Source organism: Dermacentor variabilis, chromosome 8 (assembly GCF_050947875.1).
Source record: "Dermacentor variabilis isolate Ectoservices chromosome 8, ASM5094787v1, whole genome shotgun sequence".
In the NCBI taxonomy this organism is placed as follows: domain Eukaryota; kingdom Metazoa; phylum Arthropoda; class Arachnida; order Ixodida; family Ixodidae; genus Dermacentor; species Dermacentor variabilis.
Window position 1 is genome coordinate 60,172,984 of NC_134575.1, and position 23,165 is coordinate 60,196,148.

General features: G+C 44.7%; 1 protein-coding gene, 1 long non-coding RNA gene and 2 other non-coding genes across 7 annotated transcripts in view; 2 read left to right on the top strand and 2 right to left on the bottom strand.

Annotated features, from left to right (window-relative positions):
- LOC142590249 (small G protein signaling modulator 3 homolog) overlaps positions 1-9,947 on the top strand; it is a 47,640-nt gene extending 37,693 nt beyond the window's left edge. For all 4 annotated transcript variants that reach the window (XM_075702185.1, XM_075702187.1, XM_075702184.1 and 1 more), the window contains exons 18-19: positions 104-226; positions 821-9,947. In XM_075702185.1, the coding sequence (XP_075558300.1) occupies positions 104-226; positions 821-953 (256 nt within the window). In that variant the 3' untranslated portion in view covers positions 954-9,947. The remainder of the gene's footprint in view (positions 1-103; positions 227-820) is intronic.
- Positions 9,948-13,261: 3,314 nt separating this feature from the next.
- On the bottom strand, positions 13,262-15,421 carry LOC142590251 (uncharacterized). Its single transcript, XR_012830057.1, has 2 exons — positions 14,896-15,421; positions 13,262-13,369 (listed from the first exon to the last, which is right to left on the bottom strand). It is a non-coding gene; the product is annotated as an uncharacterized LOC142590251 (long non-coding RNA).
- Positions 15,422-15,459: 38 nt separating this feature from the next.
- On the top strand, positions 15,460-15,623 carry LOC142591737 (U1 spliceosomal RNA). The gene has a single exon (XR_012830501.1). It is a non-coding gene; the product is annotated as a U1 spliceosomal RNA (small nuclear RNA).
- A 1,567-nt stretch (positions 15,624-17,190) lies between these two features.
- LOC142591738 (U1 spliceosomal RNA) lies at positions 17,191-17,354 on the bottom strand. The gene has a single exon (XR_012830502.1). It is a non-coding gene; the product is annotated as a U1 spliceosomal RNA (small nuclear RNA).
- Between the last annotated feature and the right edge of the window lie 5,811 nt (positions 17,355-23,165).

Consider the following 23,165-nt stretch of genomic DNA (forward strand, 5'->3'; position numbering starts at 1 on the left):
GAAAAGCTGTCCCACTGCGTGCCTATTGATTAGTGTCTGTGTGCTAAAAATGTTTCTCCCGGTTGGTCCCCCGCCCCTTCCCTCCTCCGCCCCTCTTGAGCAGTGAGCAGGTGCTGCACCTGTGGTTCGAGGTGCTCTGTTCGTGCTTATCGGTGGTGCACAAGTGGTACCAGCCCTGGTCCTTCATCAACAGCCCCGGCTGGGTGCAGATCAAGTGCGAGCTCAGGTGCGTATCGTCGGGTTTGATGTTCAGAAAATACTCTGCAGATAAACCCAGTAAAGTGTTTACCTGCTGATAAAGGGATAATGAACGGACGCGTGGTTTGAATACGAACATTGGGGCTCTGAACACGAGGCATGACAGACTAGCATTGGCTGTCTATCTGAATAGACCTAGATCACCATTGTGTTGCTCACCACTGTACATTGATCGTGTGTTGCTATGGGCAGCCTGCAAGTTGAGTCGTACTTTGACATAAGTTTGGAATACTCATTGTCAATCATGTGTACAGTAAGGCTACCAGACATCAGAGGCTAGGCTTTGGGTTCTCTTTATTTGGCTACAGGCAAGAAGGGTTACACTTATGTGCCATTCAATTCAGTTAGTACTAGTTACAGTTATGCCACAAGGGTTCTTCGTTTGAAGTCATATTGCTCTTATAACTAGACATGACCCAGGAAACCCTCTTCATTGACGCGCTCTGCGCCAAGATGTCAACAGTAATGATGCCAGTGCCGTCAACAGAGATGCTTTGATAACATTTTGCCAAGCGAGAAATTGTGCACGAGCAAAAGTAATTCGCTGTAATTTGGTGCGCAGGCTCTTGTCGCAGTTTGCGTTTAACCTGAATCCCAACTGGGAGCTGCCAACACAGCGGGAGCCCTCACAACCGCTGCGCGAAGGCGTGCGCGACATGCTTGTCAAGCACCACCTCTTCTCCTGGGACCTCTGACTTTTCAGCGCAAGCATGATGTCGGCGCTGATTCAGCGACAGCACCGGGAAGCCGCTCCCATCGGCTGGCGGCATGTCTCGGCAAAACCAAGCACCACCGGTAGCCCCGCTGGCGTGGTCGTTGTGGGTCCCCCACAACTTTGAGAGGCATGGCATGGCAGATCAGCATCTATCATGTTGCTGACCATGTAAGGTGTTCTTTTACATGCCAAATGGACCCTTTTCCCGATATGCCAACGAGCTTCTCCACATCGCATGTTTGCCCAGCTAATGGCAGCAACAGTCCTCATTCAAGCAAAGATCAAGCATCGTCTGAGCTTGTTGGTGCCTGTCTTTCACGCATGGTTTTGTCACAAGAGCCCCATCTGCATTTTCTACCCCGTAACACGCACAAACTGTGCCTGTACAGTCGCAAGCAAAAGTCCAGAGACCACGACAGCAGCAAAAAATTGAAATTGCTTATAGTACAGCTGTACAACCTGGAATTGCCTCGATGGAGTGCATTGGTCGAATGGGCACAGATAGGCTGTAGCACTTAATTTCAGCCTGCGTGCCTAGGCTGCGACGAAAAAGAAAAAAAGTTTTTCGTGCCATCTGGTGGTCCTCAGACTTTTGCTCGTGACCGTACGTGCCTACTGCATAACTGACTGTGCCGCCGTTAGCTCGGCAAACCACTGCGTTGTGGGAAAGGTAGCTCAGCAGTTAGGAAAAGGGTCTGTTGCAGTCGTCCATAGCTGTTAGGGTAGTGCACTAGCCAAGTCGCACAGAAAGAAAAAAAAGAGCATTCCAGAAACAATACAGGATAAGGCATCACAGGGCCATACACGACACAGTGGAGGAGGAATGGTTGGCCGAGTTATGCTTTGTCTTGGGCTGCTCTAGCAAATAAGCCTCCATAGTTGTGTTGTGTTCTGTCGCATTCTACAGCAATGTGCCAACATGTGACGAACCTAGACTGAAAGTCAAGCTGTGTTTAGCGAATGTGTTTCCAGCCTGATGCACACTGGCGCCCCTTAGCAGTTTAGGTATGTTTGTTCTAAACATTGTTTTAACTGCCTAAACTGTGCGAGCGTGCGCGATGTCTGGTGTGGTCCAGCAACTGGTCCTGCAAGATTTTTATACATCAAGAGGCAACCACTGCGTGTTGAAATATTTTCCTGGTTTCTGCTAGCGTTCGTGAGGCGCAGGCATTTATAACATTATGTTTCCATTACTTCAGGGTCTTTCAAAGAAAGTTGAGCACAGATTTAAAGAGAACATTTTTTTAAGGCCATCAGCTCTCGCAAACCACAGTCATGTTAGGTATGATTAACATTGCCATATTTCTAACACACAAGTTATTGGTCGAATTGCTCCATCACTTCGTTTAGGTGATTACTCAATGTTTGCAGAAGGAGCCTGTGTTCATTGTTGAACTGCAGCGCACACAAAAGACGAAAGACATAGGCAGCATTAACAAACACACGCTGACTCACAACTCAGTTTATTTCGGGAAGAGTCTTGTTTTGTTTGAGCAGCGTCCTCTTGCGTCAACTGGAATTAGTATTTGGTTTTGCATTACCATACAAGTGAGAAAACCCTAATGCTAGTTGTCAGAACTTCTCTGCCTGACAGTCTCAGCTCATCATTCTTTTATTAAAGTAGGTTAGGATTAGACAGATAAGGTGCACTGCAGACAAAAGTGTTGTCCCGTGACATGCTGATCAATCCATCCCACAAACAATCACGTGCTTGTTGCGCTAGTCATTCTCGCCCGAGATAGGCACGGCTACTGTGATAAGGCCAATAGCCTTGAACTGGAAGATGCCATCTTCAACTTGTCCGCAAGCCATGGAGTCTTTTTTGCAGCTGGCATCTTGCCCGAGGCACTGGCTGGCTGAGCCGCAGTTGTGATTTCTTTTTGGAGATTTTACTGAAAGTATGGTATCTTAGCACAGCAGGAAGCTCAACGGCAAAAAGAGTGATGAACGTGCGAACAATGCAAAGGATGTACAGGAATATGGGCAAGTGATCAACAGTGTCCGACTGAGTGAAGCCTCAGCCTGGAGCGAACGTTTCAACAAAGGGACTTCTCTTTGTGTACAAAGACCTGCTGTTTACAGTTAAACTGTTCCAACTCGCCCAAACCACCATCCTTACAAGTCTGGTTTGCTAAGAAAAAAGATGCAAATTTCCCTTCGTCTGCACCTTCTTCCACGTTTATATTGCACTTGGTGCAATGTAAACATTGAGTTCCCAGTGATTAGTGGAAACCAATCTCGAAGGCCATGCTTTCTGCAGGTACTGCAGACGCTGGAAGCAATAAGGTAACATCATAGCTGCCCTGATTTAAACGTCATATACTGCGAGGAATGCCAACGAAGGCTAATTTGCTTTTTTTTTCTTTGATGAACAAGGCAAGCAACAGCTACAAGCGTTATATGGAACTATCCAGACCATAAAATATGATCTTGCTGCAAAATTTGAACAAGAACAGAGTAGCTATATGCACAAATTTTTTTTATTATTGATTATATGAAGGTAAAAATGCAGGTCTCTGCACCAGTGCTGTGCACCGACAACAGCAGCTGTAACCAGTTACCAGTCGTGGCAGGTACCAACTGGTGCCATGACTTATTTAACAGTTGGTACCAGCAGTGGCCACACCATCACCATAACATATGGTAGCATGGCCCGACAGAGACAAGTCTCCTGATCGAAAGGTTGGCTCTGAGCTGGGGCAACCCTTGCTTAGCCTCTGTTAACTACTGGTACAGATGCAGTGTGACCAAGCTTTATTTCCATCTCTCTCTGGTTGTACTGACAGTTCTATATAGTGCAAAAGGCACCACTGTCTTTATGCCAAGTTATATAAGTGGGGCGAGATTTTTTTTTTTCCCCAGTAATATTCTAGCACCTTGGTCAACTCGGAAGCCTTCATATTGAGCAAGAAACACTTTCTTGTCCTATAATATGTCCGTTTCTATGCACACATTTTTTTTTTCTGTAAATTTTGTGTATAGGAGAGCTTAGCTATCTCAGTGTGATGACCTTTGGCTAAAATGTTTAGTCACTGAGCAGTGAAATTGCACATGCTCGACAGCCACAGTTTGGTGAAGCGCTGTAGGAACCTGTGTCCTTTTTTCTTTAGGGTTCTCCCTCAAAAGCATAGACACTTAATAACGAATTTAGCATAGAGCAGGGTACATAAACATGCGCGCACACTTGCTGACAGCACACAGCAACTAGGTTGGTGTCCTGAAAAGAAGCTTTGGGTTCCCGCCCTGTACTAGGCTGTGCAAATTCTTGCGGGCAGATGGGGTACGCTGTAAAGTCAAGGTTGTGTCCTGCAAACACAAATACATGCAGTCACAAACCAGAAGAGGGGAAATGAGCAACAGCAGCCAGCTGGTTTACGCGTACGCATTATCTTTGATTGAAAAGGTTTCAGCTCCCAAAACAGCACAGGTCCTATGCAGAGGTCTACGTATTACTAATTTCGATCATGTGGAACCATATCTTGTGAGCATTTGCTTTCTCCAATTCTATTCTCTCTCTCTCCTTTTTTTTCGTCTTTTTTTTTTTTTTTAATCATTCATGCCAACTAGTGGCTGATCCTGGCAACGGCAAGGGGACGACTTCTGTGAGCTAATGACAAGAACACAAAAAGGACGGAAGAGAACCGTTACTAAATACGGGCCCTGTAATTCCTAAATGAGCACCGAAAGCTTGGCAAGGCATTTTCGCGTTAGGCCCTGCTCGCAACGCATCCGCTGCAGCCAAGAATCGAACCTCCCACCCAGCGGTAGAAGGCCGTATATCCACTGGGCCAGTGCGCTCAATGCGAATTCCCTTTTGAGGCATGTTTGCCGCTGCGTTCATAGGTTGTAACTGACTCTGCAGCAAGAAATACAAAGGTGCGTGCTAGTCGCCATCGGAGGTTTTGACTTTCGCCACGACTTGTTTCCCGACAGTGCCGGTGTGCCACCGTTGACCCGGCCATTTCCCGTGGGCCCTGTGGCCGTCCAAGAACCGTCGTCTCCTCATTCCATGCACGAACCTGAAGCTAGTCGCAGCCTTTTGAGAAAGGGCTTCATTGATCTGTTGACACTTGAATGAACTCAACCGCCTAGTAATCTCACACAGCTGTACTACTCGGATGTGCCAGCTAGCTAGGAAACCCATGCAGAGGTTAGCAATAGTTAGACTTCTTACCGGAAGATGCTAGCAGGACTTTACAGTCACCATATTCAAAGCATTAAGCGCTACATTCACCATTCGAAACTTGATCGGTGTGTGCGGCATTTGCCATAATGTAATTTTAAATATTGCAGTTAGATTTGCGTTAAAAAATTGGTAATCAATTATCTGTATGGGCTTCTACAAATGTCATGCTTGTCACACATCGGATTTAAGCTGAGTGACCAAACTTCGCATTTAATTATGAAACGGATTCTGTGTGCCTCCTTTTCGCTTCCTTTTTTTTTTAGATATCCAGTCGTGGCGTTGTTGGTGACATATTTACATTCCACTCAAGATAAGTGTCAGGTTTGAGATCGTCGAAAATCTTACTTTTGCTTGTGCAATCTGCAAAGCAGCATTTGCTCCGTGTATGTTTGCCGTTTTAGTGTTCTAAACTTCACATAGCTTTGGATTAGAGTCGTATTTAAGTTCACTGAATGTTTGGTTTAGCCACGCATGCAGGCAGTAACAGCTCGAATGGGCTTGTGGAGCATATATTTGAGTATTCATAGTTTGTTTTATAATTAAGCGCCACACAGTTGTTGGAAGTTGTCGGGTGCCATTGTTGAATACCAAAATGCTCGATAAAAATTTACAAGGAGCATTTGTTGATGTATATTTTGTTCTTATTTACTTTTTTTGTTGTTTTAGCTGTATTGCTGTGCTTTATGGTTTCATTTTACTCATTACGCTTGCTTCATTCCATTTTGATATGCGAGTGGTTTGTTCAAAGTCATTTTCTTGTGATATATAGCACCCCATGGTACATTCCCTGGTTCTGCCATTTTTTGTTATTAGCTTACCGCATGCATTTTTGCATGAAAACACCATTTGTACATTGTTTGAATGTGTGGCACAGTAAATGCTTGATTGGTACAGTGTATTTTTACATGTTATCAAGCTTTATTCTCACCATGTAGAGGTAATTGTTCCTGTACGTTCATGTTGGTTTTGCCTCCCATGTTTCTAAACATTTAGTGTGTAAGGCCACCTTTGAGTGAACAGCTTTTTCTCATCAGAAGACTTCAGAAGATTAAAGGGGCCCTAAAGCACTCTTTATCAAAGTGGAGAAATTAATTTGACGTTAAGTTAGGCTATTCCAGAAATACTTTGCCACAAAAAATACTTCAATGCGTTCAGCAGAAGCGGAGTTGTTGGCATTCAAGCACCCCTTCACGGTGCTCCTGTTCCTTCTTCAATGCCTTGCACTGTTAAGACTACGGCAGAGCGGGGCACGCCCACAACACTCCGCCTACCAAACGTCACCGTCGCGCGCACTTCATATTTGGTTTTGGATGTTTGAAGTTATTTCATCATCATCAGCAGCAGCAGCAGCAGCAGCCTGGTTACGCCCAATGCAGGGCAAAGACCTCTCCCATACTTCTCCAACTACCCTACAACTCTCCAATTACCCTTCTCCAACGCCTTTCTTTATTGGGATTTTGTTGCTTTCTTTATGCAGGACTACGGTGGCTGTGGAGCCGCTATAGATATCTTTCAGTATGTTTACATACGGCTCGTCTACACCCTGATTCCGCAATGCCTCCATGACTGCTGAGGTTTCAACTGAATCAAACGCTTTCTCGTAATCAATGAAAGCTATATATAACGGTTGGTTATATTCCGCACATTTTTCTATCACCTGATTGATAGCGTGAATATGGTCTATTGTTGAGTAGCCTTTACAGAATCCTGCCTGGTCCTTTGGTTGACGGAAGTCTTAGGTGTTCCTGATTCTATTACCTTAGTAATTGCAATTACCTTAGTAAATACTTTGTTGGCAACGGACAGTAAGCTGATCGGTGTATAATTTTTCAAGTCTTTGGCATCCCCTTTCTTATGGATTAGGATTATGTTAGCGTTTTTCCAAGATTCCGGTACGCTCGAAGTCATGAGGCATTGCGTATACAGGGGGGCCAGTTTCTCTAGAACAATCTGCCCACCATCCTTCAACAGTTCTTTCAATAGCTCAGTAATTACAAAGCAAAGTCTGCAAAGACATTGAAGAGCAGTTAGGAGTGAGCTGGCAAGTGTGTGTGTGTGTGGTCTAACCTTAAGTTCCACGTGATTCTGGACTAGTTGAGCATTCAAAATTAGTGAGACCCGATGGCTACAACACAGATAAGCAGAGTGACCAATGTTTAAGTTCTACATGGGCAGCCGCGGACGAGCGTGAGCAGACGATAGTCTGCTTCTTCCGGAAGTACGTAATCATTATTGAAATTCGAAAGTATTTCTCCTACTTCAGCCTGTTTATTAAACTGCGTCAATAAATGTACACAGTAAAAGCAGGAAGAAGCACACTGATCCAAACCTGCTTCTGAATTAATGTCGGCTATTGGTGAATAGCAGCCACATATTGGAATCTGCTGCATTACAAAATCGAGCATCCAGAAAAGAGTGAGAAGCAGGCTTCTGTTGAAAAGAGCATGTTTGAGAGAAAGGTGACTTTGCGCTCCGCATGCGAGATCCATACGCAACGCACGACTGCAAAATTTGGCTGAGATGTTCGCAGCAGCGTATGCTATCCGCGGACTATGTTTTTTTCACCAGGCCCAAAGGGTGGTTCAGGGCCCCTTTAAGTTAAAAACAACACGCCGAGCATTGCTTCTTAGTTACCAGCTACAAATAAGCCATCTAAAATGGGTGCATCTAAGTGATTTACGTCTGTCCGTACACTTATATTGCTACACTGTCCCATGAATCTGTGATTCAGAAGCCTTCAAGAGATATCTGTAAGTTATTCTTCAGAACTGTTTGTGCAATGGTCAAGTTAAGAGTAGTAGAACTGTGAGCAATGCGAGAAGGAACTCCAAATTCGTTTTCAAGCAACTTTTACACATAATGCAGGGATTTGAACATGACATGTGAACACCGTAAAATCCTGCATGTAATTGAGGGCATTTCATTTTGGTTTGGTTTCAGCATGTCAAACTTGGGTAACAAAGCAAAATTGTTTTACCATAATGGTGCCATAAAATTTTACATGTATAATTCAAGTTTTCATTTCCCCAAAATTTTGGCATGCCAAATTCGCTCTTCGTGTTACCTCCAGGTACCAAAGTTTCCGTGGACCCTGAAGTGTTTAGTTTCTTTGTTGTATTATGCACGGTTAAATGTCTTTCTTGATCAAAGCCCAAAAATTACCCTTCATATATTGTATTCGTGTTCACAATGTGTACAGGTTAAATACTACGTTGTGTGCCGAGTAGCTATACTACTGAACATGTTACCTCGCGCAAGACTTATAGTTGTCGAGTAGCTATGCTGATCACACCGAGTATCCTGAATGCTAGTTTCGGTCTTCTCTCTCATGTTGCTTGCAAGGATGCGCTTTTACAGGAACTGTGTCAGCGGTGCTGATTGTATCATGCTGTTTCATTCATTAGGCATCTTCCTCTGTTTTATTTCTTACTACTGGTGTGGCTAGAGATCCATTTCTCACTTACCAAACCATCCTTTATGTGATGTGACTTGATTATGTTTGCTGTTCCGCACATTCTATTGGCACTCTGTGTATTGTTAAGTGCCGTATTTGACATCAATATTGACACAAACAGATGAGGACGAGATTTAAAAGTGCACTGAAGACAAACAAGAACAAACTGCGCAAGAGAAAAAGAAAAGGTTACGCACAAGTTTTCATGCAACAAAGTTAAAATGGGCCACTAGTGCGAGACAGAAAACATTTTTTGCCTACTTTGCATGTGTGGTTTTGAAAATTTTCTTCACAACTTTTTCAGTGCGTCGATAGGACGGCAAGCGCAGAGGTTGTCATTGTTCCTTTATGCTACTAGGTCAGTACTTCGCATTTAGTAGACGCAGGACAGTCCACAATATTTGACATGCTTGCAAATCGCAATATCTAAGAATTCTCGTTCTCATGGGCGCATATTTCATTGCACTATCCACCAGTCCGTCTTTGACGACTGCTGAGAAAAGGCCAAAGCAGCCCACTGACATCTTCACAATGTCGAATTAAAGCACCGCGATGGAGACGTTGCGCCAGCATGTATTTCCCGGTGACTGAACGGTATGAACTGCGCAGTCGCTCAGCTGAGAAGCGAGGGTAAACTGAACGCACATAAATCAGCACAGACTGCTTCTCGTGCATACACTGCTGCATAGAAAAGCATACCGTCATCTCTTTCACGTCTACCAGAGGAAAGTCTCCCGATGGCCGCATTATACAAAGCCAAGGCCACTGCTCCATACATACATGCATGAGAAAGAAAAGCTTAATTTTCCTGTACGTGTGGTAGTTCTTGCATATCTTGGAAAGTGGGCAGACAGTTACAGCAAGAGGTCACAGCGGTGTCCTTGTCAAGTGTTGCGACTATCTGGCCACGCATTAAAATGCCAAAACTACTAATCAAAACACGCCAACTAGATCCGAATCAAACCGTATTAACCTCTCTGTACTGTTTGGCTCATCTTCAGAGCGATCATTATGCTGATGTTATTCTAGTCAAACAGCGTGCTCTCTCATGCCCACACGAGGTGTTCCGAGCTGCGAATGTTTGGTATGTGGCGTCCTTTTTAGTCTGTACATGTATCATGCTGCACAGAAGAGACTTATTTTTGAAGATGGGTTCAAGTAGATCTATATATTATATACATACAACACATATTTTGAAAAATTGATGTTTTCTCTTCGCGAGGGTCTGCTCGGCCACCCGTATGGTCAGTGTGTTCCACTCATAAGGACTTGGTATGCAAGTGTGGTTTGTCCTAATTCATGTTCTCAATAAATACTTTTTGTTGCCATTTCAACCTTGGCTACATTGTTCGCATGAATGCTTGCACAATGCACATGTCTGCAACACAGGTTCCATGCAGGGTGATGATGATGTGCACGAGAGCTTGAATAATCTTGATTGCAGAAGTGTGACTACACCAAAGATTCAGCACGTAGGTGTGCAAATCGCATGCGACTACTCAAACCATGTCAATGAGAATATCTTGTCCTTGGATCATTTCTAAACATTTCACAGCGGTGTGGTTCACAGCAGTCAGTCCCCCTGTGAAGCTGTGAGAATCCAGGTCTTTTCTGTAATGCAAAAGCGATATCTCTGCAAAAGATTTGTGCAGACGAAAAATAAGTGATATCCACATTGTACCCAGCAGCAGTGGCTCACTCAAGTAATGGAAACCAGCCAGACTTTGAAAAAATTATTTAATTCTAGTGTTAGATGCGCTGAAACCATGATTGATTACGAGGCACACCTTACTGAGGGATTCCGGATTAATTCTGATCGCTTGGGATTCTTTAATGTGCACCCAATGCATATGGTACACCAAAGTTTTTGCACTTCACCCGCGTCGAAAGGCTGCCACTGTGTTCAGAATTTGATACTACCACGGTTTGACAACACCACAGCCACTAAGCGACCATGGCGTGTATCCAGCTAACCTTGAAAACTGTTGCTGGTGCTGAAATAATGTCATGGCTGCTGTGTTTTGACCACCACCTATTCTTGTTGCTTCCAATTGCAAGCACTGTGGCGCTGTCTCTCTAAAGCTCTAGAAAGATATTAAGGTGTGTCACCCGCCAATTGGTCATGACACAGAGGATACGGGGTCCCAGAAAGGTAATTAATAGGAACCATAGTTATTGCGCTGAGTACCTTGTACATAATATGGGAGTTATTAGGTAATGCAACAATGATAAGGCCCCTGTGCCATCTAGACACAGCACAAATTAGGTTGAATAGTCATGTTTAGTAGTTGACAGATATCTGTCTGTGCTGACATCCCAACTCTGCAAAAATAATGCGTAGCCTAGCCAAAGCCCTGATTGGCTCTGCCCACAAAGGCTCCGCTGCTTTCACCGCAGATGGAACTCCCTGCTCTAGCTGCAGTACCGACTGCCTAGCTGTTGTTGGAAGGCAAATGGGACTTTACATTGAGCAAATTAAACTTGATGTGATGACCTGACTTGCAAACAATGAGCTTGGTAATGAACCACACAAGATGTTTTGCAGTGGCAGGATGCAGGTAAAGGTCTTGTAAGCAGCTTCAAAGGACATAGCACTCCATGCAGATGCTGTAGAATAAATGCCCATATTAAAGTTTATGACGAAACTTTACAATGCATAAATGAAAAGGATTGTAGCAGGCACTGTACTACTCAGACCTGGGTATGAACTACCTAGACCTAGGTGCACTGGCATGTGAATCGGCTTGAATGCCACTGACATGCTTGATGCTAGCCACTAGTGAATTAAATGGCTTTGTATTCCTACAGGATTTCTTAAGGAAGAAGTACAGTGCAGTCCACTGTTAAGTGGTACACGAGTGTACAACACATGCAAAATTTTTCCCTCATGGCAAGTGTAAAACAGCCCGACTTTGTATTGCACGAATGGACCTTTACGAAGTACAGAACCATAGTGCCGTGCTGGCCTCTAATGGTCACACAGAAGGCATTATGAAAGTAGGGTGCACTGTTAAAATACATGGCTCGCAAGGATGTACCGTTTGTGATCAGCAGTGTACCTTCCTCAGAAACATTGGTGCAAACTTCCTGTAAACTTTGGTGTGCCAATGCTCGGAGTATCGACTGATACTCCGAGCATTGGCACACCAAAGTTTACATGCAAGCTCAGGTGAAGAACTGCTGTTCTTGAATTTGTTGTGGCAATGTTCGTTTGAACTGCAGGCTCTTCATTCTCAATGCTGAAGGCCAAGTGCTTTGTCTATGTGGATGTGGATGCAAATATGCTCTAATTAATTTTCTTCAATCATCTTTTCTCTTGATATAATTCCACCAAAGTGTGACGCTGTCAGCTGCTTTGATCTTTCAGTGCAAATTCTCTCACTGCTGGTTTCTTGGCTTGTGCTTGCTTTTAGTTCTCATGCCTCATCAAGTAATAGCGAACAGCCCATAGCTTCATACGGAGAAGGCACGTACTGGTCATAGCACCCTTGCTGGCAACATTACTGGGAGGGATGCAAAGCTCATTTTACAGGGCACCTCAGCCATTTCCACAGACTGAAATTTGGCATCTTCTAGCACACATGCCAGCATAGGATTGATCTGATGCTTCTTCAGTGTGTCATAAAGGCACTTGAGATCCTATTCTGCAAGTTTTACTCTTACGTCGTTTGTGTCAGCTCTTCGTGCCTTCGTTTTCATTGGCTCATGCATTACAAAGCTGAGCTCCGAGGACTGCAAGCACCACTGGTGCGATCTTTTTCACCTGTTCCCAAAGTCCAGGTTCTGGTTCTACATGGTCTGCTCTCAGCCAGATAGTGTGCACCTGACCTCACAGAATCAAGTAACAAACACAGAAGGGCAGCTACATGCTTGCAAACGCCTTTTGCCCTAGCGCGGCATTTGCATCTGCCTTCAGCAACATTACCATCACTTTGTATAACAGCAGCCACTTTATAGTACCTCGTGGACAAAGTAATGGAGGTTTCCACAGTGGCCTTCACCCATACGTGGTCCCCAGTTTTAGACAAGAATGCATCATGTACTTTATCCGCTTTGAAAATACTGTAGCCTAACTTTGTATTTTTGGCAGCACCGTGCCTGGTTTCATGGGCAGTGACACTTTCCTCGCAGAAAGATGAGGAAAATCTTGCAACTGCTTCATCCAGGGACCCTTGGGGGCCCTCTCGAAGAAAGTAGTAAAAGTACGAGAGCGATACAGAAAGTAATGGCCTCCAAGCTGATACCTTTACTTGTGTTCGACAGATAGTCGATACACGTATCAGTGGAAAGCTTTCCATGTCAGCTACAAATGGTGGCATCATTTCTCAACATAGTCCCCATTACAGTCAACACACTTGCACCAACGCAAAACAAGGTTTTTCATGCTGTTGGCGAAGAATTGTGGCGGCTGCTGGCGACACCATTGCCGAACTGCTGCTTCTACCTCCGCATTACAGGAGCCAAAAGTCGCAGGGCACAAGATCCACACTACAGGCAGAATGAGGCAGAATGTCTTTGAACCTCAGGAGCTGCAGTGCTTCCCGAGTTTTGTGGCTTGTGTGCGGACGAGCATTGCTGTGGTGCAGAACTGCCTGTTTACGAGTATCTGCGAGTGCGTTGCAATCTGGCCCACAGTCACTTTAGAGTGCCACTGTAGCAGTCCAAGTTTATTGTCTGACCATTCCGCAGAAATTCAATTACAGCCTGCTATTTCAACCCGACGTCATCGCTGGATGCCATGGATTGCTTGATTAATCTGGAACGAGAAGGGATAGGAAGGTGAGGCAGGTGACATTCTATAGCTTAAACATCAGTGCTTTAATGATAAAGAGTTTAAAGGTGTCCCTACCTTCAAGCAGATTTGCGAGGCATGAAAGGCTCATTTCTTGCATATATTGTTTCCAAGGGCAAAATACTACGGCTACGCGACGCCACGTGTGAAGTGTACACGTGTTATTTACAGTGGCCACATTAACTCGCAGAGTGTCGTTACAGGCTTCACGCATGGATGTATACTGACGTCATCCAACGACGGACTTCTAAGCACTAATATATTTGCCGCGTTGTCATGCAGCAGCAGTGCGTGCCATTAACAACTGGGAGCTTTCAAATAGTGGTGTGAACACGCATCGCATGAGTTTCCTTTAAATCATGTCTGGATGGCAAAAAAAACAAAAAAACATACTAGTGCTGACATATATATGCCTTAAGTGTAAAAGTGAAAAAAGTTTGTTGATTAATCTATGCAAAATAATTAGTTAGGAGTATGACCAAAAACAACACACTTCTTCGGGTTACTGCCGACACGCAGATAAGGAGAAGCCTATTTTACACAAGGTAAAGGTACAGACAGTTAACAAAAACAGCAGCCATGGAGAGAAATTCGCTGCGTTGACCTAAAGGGTAAATTTAATTCAATTAAGGGATTTTATGTACTAATTAGGCCACTACATGATTGCGAGGCCCTGGGAGACTCCAGATTAATTTTGGCCAACTGGGGTTCTTTAGACGTGGTCATACGTCACTGATACATCAGGGCTAAGTTCGTAAGTTCCAGCACATTATAATTGCTAATAATTAAGCACTCTTTGCTATACATAAATGTCTATCACAGCCGATTTTGCTGAACTACAGCATGGACAAGTGCTGGTTTATAGCTGAACATTATGAATATACTGTTATATTCACTGTTCAATTTTTCTATTATAAAAACAACCATTGTTCTAGGCACCGTTAGCGAGCAGCGAATACGTGTACGTTAATTATGCAGTCACACACTACCGCACTCTTGCGCATTTCGAGAAAGAGGCACAGTTTTGCGAGCAAATAACGCGCGCGTAGCTTTTCAATATTTGTCATTTGAGAACGTGCTTCGTGACTGCGTGTGCAGCCTCCGTTAGAAGAAACCGAATTTGAATTTTCGATCGTTCGCGCACGATACAGACCACGACCGATCGATACGTCAAAGTGACGCCGGCATGAAGTTTAACCACGTTTAACCTCCGAAGCAATCTCTTGGTATTGCAGAATGAGTGAAAGGCGGGCAAGCTGGTGGGCATTCATAGCTATACCTGGGCAGCGAATTCAATCAATGAGCGCGGCGTAACACAGTCAAGAGAAGAGAAGCGGACACATCCCGATTTCCTTATTCGCCTTTCTTATGCTGTACGTGCTACGTCGTACTGCTGCATCGACTAATTGTAGTCAGTGGCGGGGGCTATGCAGAACGTTCACGTAAGGAACCGATCACCAGCGTGTTTTCTGTGCGCTACATCCACGTACCGACACGGATTCAGTACGGACCACCGTGGTACAGACTACGATCCGATCCGGAGCCGTGTTCTTGATCAACTGTGCGTGCGAGTTATTCAAGCGAAACAGGGGAAGGCTAGCGATGCATGCTAGCAAGCATGGCACGGTGGCACGCCGATAGAACATACAACTGCATCCTGCCTCAGTTGAAAGCCATGGCGAAGCCGTGCAAAGCACCAACGGCAGAAAGCGCAGCGAAACAAACGCCTACCGGCATCACCTCTACGATGCGCTATCAATGGCGCCAGAAGGGGTGGTAAGCTGCGCCACCACCAGTCAGCCATGTGAAACTCGACGTAAGCGTTGACAATGCAAATAGCGTGTAACTTTTAGGCTCTTATAACCTATTTTGGCGCATATATAATCTGCCTACTTAAAGGACATATGTGAAAGAAGAAAGTGTAAGTAAACTCACTATAAATTAAAGTTATTATTGTTGAATTTGTTAAATATTCATTCGAGTAGTTTGCAAGTAGCCAGAGAATTTCAGTGAGTCCTGAAGGATGGGACGGTAAAGCGAGACGATTCCAAAGCATACTTACCTGGTGCCGAGATTACCATGATCAGCCAGGTGGTGTCTCCAGGGAGAGGCGCGGGCATTGCACTGCGCTCGTGCTGACCCCTGCCACTACCCCAAACTGGGGCAGATGGGGCATGCAATTTTTGGTAGTGGGGGACTGCGTTCGCGCTATCCCCCTACTCTTATAATCGAAAATCAGAATTACTGGGCGAGTTGTGTTGCGATTCCGCTTTGGCTTACATTGAGTCGGTTACGCACATAATATGATAGATACGAATGTTATATAATTAATATTTGGGGTTTTACGTGCAAAAACCACTTTCTGATTATGAGGCACGCCGTAGTGGAGGACTCCGGAAATTTTCACCACCTGGGGTTCTTCTTTAACGTGCACCTAAATCTAAGCACACGGGTGTTTTCGCATTTAGCCCCCATCGAAATGCGGCCGCCGTGGCCGGGCGGGATTCGATCCCTCGTGCTCAGCAGCCCAACACCATAGCCACTGAGCAACCACGGCGGGTGATACGAATGTTTGTATGGTATGAAAATGGATGCTTTCAATTATAAAGGTGGGTGGGTGCCGAGCTTCCAAACAGTTCGAGGTTGTGAACTTGTAAACTCAAGAAGGGTAGATATTCTCGTACTCCAAGAAACTTGTATACAATAGAGATCAGACACTTTCTGTGACAGGATTTGTCGCCCCAGATCTTTCTGGAGTTACGGCGGGCCGGGCTACTACGGCCGTCTTTTTGATGCCGAGGGCCGTATCTTGTAGGTGGATCTTGATTGTGGAATTCGAACTGTTAAGTTTGCGCTCCAACGCGCCCTAGATATCAGAGTTTTTAGAACCCTGCTTGGTAGGTCCCTCTCGGCTAATTTTTGTAGGTGACTTCCCAACTGTGTGCTAGAACAGGTTGATCGCGTAGAGGGACTCCAAAACATAAAGATAGGCTCCCACAGTACATTTCCACGCCTATCTTTATGTTTTGGAGTCCCTCTACGCGATCAACCTGTTCTAGCACACAGTTGGGAAGTCACCTACAAAAATTAGCCGAGAGGGACCTACCAAGCAGGGTTCTAAAAACTCTGATATCTAGGGCGCGTTGGAGCGCAAACTTAACAGTTCGAATTCCACAATCAAGATCCACCTACAAGATACGGCCCTCGGCATCAAAAAGACGGCCGTAGTAGCCCGGCCCGCCGTAACTCCAGAAAGATCTGGGGCGACAAATCCTGTCACAGAAAGTGTCTGATCTCTATTGTATACAAGTTTCTTGGAGTACGAGAATATCTACCCTTCTTGAGTTTACAAGTTCACAACCTCGAACTGTTTGGAAGCTCGGCACCCACCCACCTTTATAATTGAAAGCATCCATTTTCATACCATACAAACATTCGTATCACCCGCCGTGGTTGCTCAGTGGCTATGGTGTTGGGCTGCTGAGCACGAGGGATCGAATCCCGCCCGGCCACGGCGGCCGCATTTCGATGGGGGCTAAATGCGAAAACACCCGTGTGCTTAGATTTAGGTGCACGTTAAAGAAGAACCCCAGGTGGTGAAAATTTCCGGAGTCCTCCACTACGGCGTGCCTCATAATCAGAAAGTGGTTTTTGCACGTAAAACCCCAAATATTAATTATATAACATTCGTATCTATCATATTATGTGCGTAACCGACTCAATGTAAGCCAAAGCGGAATCGCAACACAACTCGCCCAGTAATTCTGATTTTCGATTATAAGAGTAGGGGGATAGCGCGAACGCAGTCCCCCACTACCAAAAATTGCATGCCCCATCTGCCCCAGTTTGGGGTAGTGGCAGGGGTCAGCACGAGCGCAGTGCAATGCCCGCGCCTCTCCCTGGAGACACCACCTGGCTGATCATGGTAATCTCGGCACCAGGTAAGTATGCTTTGGAATCGTCTCGCTTTACCGTCCCATCCTTCAGGACTCACTGAAATTCTCTGGCTACTTGCAAACTACTCGAATGAATATTTAACAAATTCAACAATAATAACTTTAATTTATAGTGAGTTTACTTACACTTTCTTCTTTCACATATGTCCTTTAAGTAGGCAGATTATATATGCGCCAAAATAGGTTATAAGAGCCTAAAAGTTACACGCTATTTGCATTGTCAACGCTTACGTCGAGTTTCACATGGCTGACTGGTGGTGGCGCAGCTTACCACCCCTTCTGGCGCCATTGATAGCGCATCGTAGAGGTGATGCCGGTAGGCGTTTGTTTCGCTGCGCTTTCTGCCGTTGGTGCTTTGCACGGCTTCGCCATGGCTTTCAACTGAGGCAGGATGCAGTTGTATGTTCTATCGGCGTGCCACCGTGCCATGCTTGCTAGCATGCATCGCTAGCCTTCCCCTGTTTCGCTTGAATAACTCGCACGCACAGTTGATCAAGAACACGGCTCCGGATCGGATCGTAGTCTGTACCACGGTGGTCCGTACTGAATCCGTGTCGGTACGTGGATGTAGCGCACAGAAAACACGCTGGTGATCGGTTCCTTACGTGAACGTTCTGCATAGCCCCCGCCACTGACTACAATTAGTCGATGCAGCAGTACGACGTAGCACGTACAGCATAAGAAAGGCGAATAAGGAAATCGGGATGTGTCCGCTTCTCTTCTCTTGACTGTGTTACGCCGCGCTCATTGATTGAATTCGCTGCCCAGGTATAGCTATGAATGCCCACCAGCTTGCCCGCCTTTCACTCATTCTGCAATACCAAGAGATTGCTTCGGAGGTTAAACGTGGTTAAACTTCATGCCGGCGTCACTTTGACGTATCGATCGGTCGTGGTCTGTATCGTGCGCGAACGATCGAAAATTCAAATTCGGTTTCTTCTAACGGAGGCTGCACACGCAGTCACGAAGCACGTTCTCAAATGACAAATATTGAAAAGCTACGCGCGCGTTATTTGCTCGCAAAACTGTGCCTCTTTCTCGAAATGCGCAAGAGTGCGGTAGTGTGTGACTGCATAATTAACGTACACGTATTCGCTGCTCGCTAACGGTGCCTAGAACAATGGTTGTTTTTATAATAGAAAAATTGAACAGTGAATATAACAGTATATTCATAATGTTCAGCTATAAACCAGCACTTGTCCATGCTGTAGTTCAGCAAAATCGGCTGTGATAGACATTTATGTATAGCAAAGAGTGCTTAATTATTAGCAATTATAATGTGCTGGAACTTACAACTTAGCCCTGATATATCAGTGACGTGTGACCGTGTGGATGTGCTCATTGCAATTGATGCAGCTGAAATTTTTCAGAACTTAACAATTATTTGAAATCAGCGTTCAACTGGCACTTTAACTAGCCGTACCTCCTGGCTGAAACATTAAGCTTTTCTGCTTGAGATGTAACGGTATTCCTCATTTCACAAGGCTAATTTACTTCAACGACAAGGTACACCTAGGGAACAATACAAACAAGAATATACGGCTTGTACAAAAATTGACATGGAAAGTGCCACTACATATGCGAAGCGTGATTTGTAGCAGTGAGATACGTTATTGTGAATTGAACATTTGTGATCTTCTAATGTGCCCACTAGATTGTTCAGTTTTCTCCCTTCCGTTATTTAAGTAATTTAAGTATAAATATGTAAGTACGCATTTATCAGACGACTGCGCCGGGTGCCTCAGCTAACATGCACCAAGTTTTTTTCTTTCTTTTTTTATTTTTTCTAAAGCGTTCTATGCGAATTAAACATACTCGTTCAGTCAATTTTTCATTTTATCTCCCTTGTAATTGTAGCAGCTCAGTCCATTGGCTATGGCGCTGCACTGCAGAGCTCGAATTTCGATCCCAGCCATCCGGCGGCCGCATTTCGATAGAGGGCGAAATGCAAAAACACTTGTATACCTATAGATTTAGGTACCATTTAAAGAACCCCGGTTGGTCAAAATTAATCCGGAGTCTCCCAGGGCCTCACAATCATGTCGTGGCTTAAGTGGCACGTAAAATCCCATGATTGAATTAAGTTTACCCTTTAGGTCAACGCAGCCAGTTTCTCTCCATGGCTGCTGTTTTTGTGAACTGTCTGTACCTTTACCTTGTGTACAATAAACTTCTCCTTATCTGCGTGTCGGCAGTAACCCGAAGAAGTGTGTAGTTTTTGGTCATACTCATTTTTTCACTTTTGCACTTGAGGCAGATATATGTCAAGATTAGTATGGGGGTCAGTCAGTAAAGATTTGCCCTGACCCAGTTCAGTTTGGTATTCATAAAACAAATTTCACACAGTGTTGCATGTGCATATTGAGAGGCCAGAGAAAAAAAAAGTATTATGTGATCACGGAGCGAGTGGAGTACAGGGCAGTTAATAATTTTCACACTCTCAAGGGCAGCACACACCAACAATATTTTTTCGTTTGAACTAATGAAAGTTTATGAGACAAATGTCCCATCCTGTGATAAGTATGGGCATCGGCTGTTCACATGTGAATGGAACTTGGTCGAAACTGTACCGACTCCCAGTCAACCTATTACGTCATTGATGGGGCCACTGTTGCAAAATAGGCGGCCATCATCTGGAAGATCGCCACATAACAATTCAGGAACTAGTTGAAAAGTCCAAGGGTGGGGTCCATGGGAAACATATTGTTCAGAAACATCTGCTCATGTGAAAGGTGTCGGCGAGTTGAGTCCCTCACCTGCTTTCTGCTTTTCACAAGGAAGACCGAGGCCTGCAGCTGTGAACTTTTGGCTACATACTTTAAAAACCAAGATGACGTTTTTGTAAGAATGATTACACTGGATGAAACACGGATTCATTAATATGAACCAAAAACTAAATTACAATCTAAACAATGGAAGCACTATGACTCCCCCCCTCCCCACCCCCAAGAAATGGCACGCGTGCAACTTTCAACTAGCGAGGTGATGTTTACAGTTTTTTGGGCCCATCAAGAAGTTGTAGTGACAGATTTCCTGCCAAATGCTGCCACAGTAACGGGGACCTATTATCATAACTTACTGAGGAGATTAAGAGAAGGCATTTGAAATCCAACAGGGGTGCCATGCTGCAAAATGGTGTCCTGCTCTTGCAAGACTGAGCTCCTGGTCACAATTCTGATGTTGCCCAAATGGAAGCAGGCTCCTGTGGATACGACATTCTTCGCCATTCCCAGTACTACTCCGAACTAGAGCCCTGAAATTTCCATTTAATGAATTTTTAAGAGTAGGCAGTTCCCTGACGATGGCACGCTCATCGCCAAAGTCAGGTCACGGCTCAGAGGCTAACCTGAGGATTTCTGCGGCAACGGTACCTACAGCTGCATAAAATGAGGGCAGAAGTCTGTGGCTCTCGGTGGTAGTTATGTATAGGGAAAGAGAAATAAATATGCCAAGTTTCGTTCTCCTCTGCCCTCAGGAAGTGGGTCAGGGGAAAGCTTCATTGAATTCTCCTCGAATGCTTTAGAACACATTCAAAAACATCAATTTCAGCTGTTCGCAGTGCATTTTTTTTTTGCGTGGCTCTTATTTTTACATTCAAAATTGAAAATATGAAAGTAATGCATTTGCTTCCACGGCTGCGGAATTCATAAAGCCCGTCTTCGGTATCTCCTGCGACAGGCCTTCGCAGAGGACACCCTTCCGACATATCCGACACTGGATCAATCGACCTTACTAGCATTCCCCATTGAACTACCTGTACGAAACGAATAAGTTTGCATATATGTAACGATGTATTTATTATATGCCTACAGGCAGGCTTGTGTAGTTTAAAAGAAAACAAGGCCGCGAAATATTTCAAACGCCGACTCGGTTTCCCTAGCTGTTGCACGCTACCTACAAACACGTGCCAAATTATTTTCATCATAACTATGACATGTTGAATGTTTGCATTGTGGCTGCTACATTCATGCTCATCTTCGGGTTGGCCTTTCGCACCAAATCAATATGACCCAAAATAAAGTCCTGTGAGAATAACCTGGTGCTGATGTATTTGACAGAGAAGATAATATTACGCCCGTGGCCTGTATGTTGGGCAGTCACCTGTGGTTGGGTGAAACTACCACGTTTCTTTCTTATTGGCAGGATGAATAGTATGCTTAGTGCGCTGTTTGGGTTTACAATGAGCACATTGCAAACACATTCTCTGTCGTCACTATACTTTCTTCTGACAACCAAAATATTATCTGTATTAATAAAGTTGAAAGATGACATGCACAGTGGTCTAAAAGCACGAACACTGACAAAAAAAAATTTAAAGGAACGTATGAGCCGTTTCACATTCCTCTTTTGTCCTTTCAAACTTCTATTTTTCTGGTCGCTGGTGCGAAGCATATTCGTTACTTTTTACCAAGGCACTTTGAAGTAGGAAGGTTCTTTGTAGCCTCACGTGGGCAGTAGCATTTGAATCAGGAACTCCTAGTGCAGAAGCCCCCTGCTCTGCATCGCACGAGAGAATAACAACCTTCAAGCTATAGTGCTTTGATATTTGCACAGCTGAATTGGCTGTGCAATGTCAAAGTGTTAATGAAACATTACGATCTAACATGGTGAAACGCTTCTTCGCCGGAGTAGGATAAGTCGGTCATTTTGCCGTTGCTGCACACATGCTCGCATCGCAGACACGTCCCAGCCGTCCACACATCTTTTTAGATCCTAAATGGGGTAGTGGTTCTACCTTCTGCATTGCACACCATTTGAGCAGCCAGTGCAAAGTAAACAATAAGTCATCATACTTAAGCGGTGCCTCCAGGACACCAAAGGGGCGACAGGGACTCCAAAGCTGAAAGCCGAACTGGTCTCAGCTTTCATCCCCCCCACAGCGCCCCTTGGGTGCCCTGGAAATTCTGCACTGCCTGCTTTATTATATTTACATGCAGCTAGGTGCTCTCCTGATGCCCCTCCATTTGCCGGCAACTTATTTTCATTTTTCCTTTCTAAATGATCTCATTAAACAAAATCGTACAGTAAATTTCTCACACAGTAAATTCGAAACCATAACAGTCACTAGATTTTAAGTTCTTTTAAATGCAGCAAATCTCCTCAAATTTAGTGCAGTGGTTGCCGAGAATAACGAATATTCTCCTTTTAAATGTATTTATAGTATATAGATAGGAGCACACGAGCTAAAGCTTCCTCTTAAGAGCGGAACGTGATAGCATTCAAAGTCCCCTGCTTTTCATGCTTTCTGGCATCTGCAGCTTACGTAACCGTAACGTTAAGCGGGAAACGCTGACGGCGAACGCTATGCACGAAGGCAAGCTTTCTGGTAGAAACGCGGCCTCTTGCGTGGATCGGCCTCCTGTTATTGTTTCGCACTTTTAATATTTCAGTCTGAGAAGAGATAACATAAAAGATATGCGCTGTCCATGTTTCTTTTTCATTATTATTATTACATTTGTTTGTGGGCTGCCGTTCTCAAAATTACGGGGAATAACTTTGTAAAGAATGAAAGACAAGGTATGAGCAACTTTGGTGGTAGAAGAGTGGTTGGGTATGCGTGGTTCGGAATTTGGTACGAAATTATTTTTACCAAAGCGACGTCCAATGCCAACGCGGGGCACCGACGCCGGATTTTCTGCGACGTGCGGCGCCCTTAACGCTGTCGCATTAAAATCAGCTTTGTATATCACGGAATCTACGGTCCACTTTTTGTTCAAGGGAGGGTATGCCTTCTTGTGAACCCTTCACCACACCAAGAAGTCGCGGTTAAAACTGGCTCACCCGATCGGGGCCCAACGTAGGTG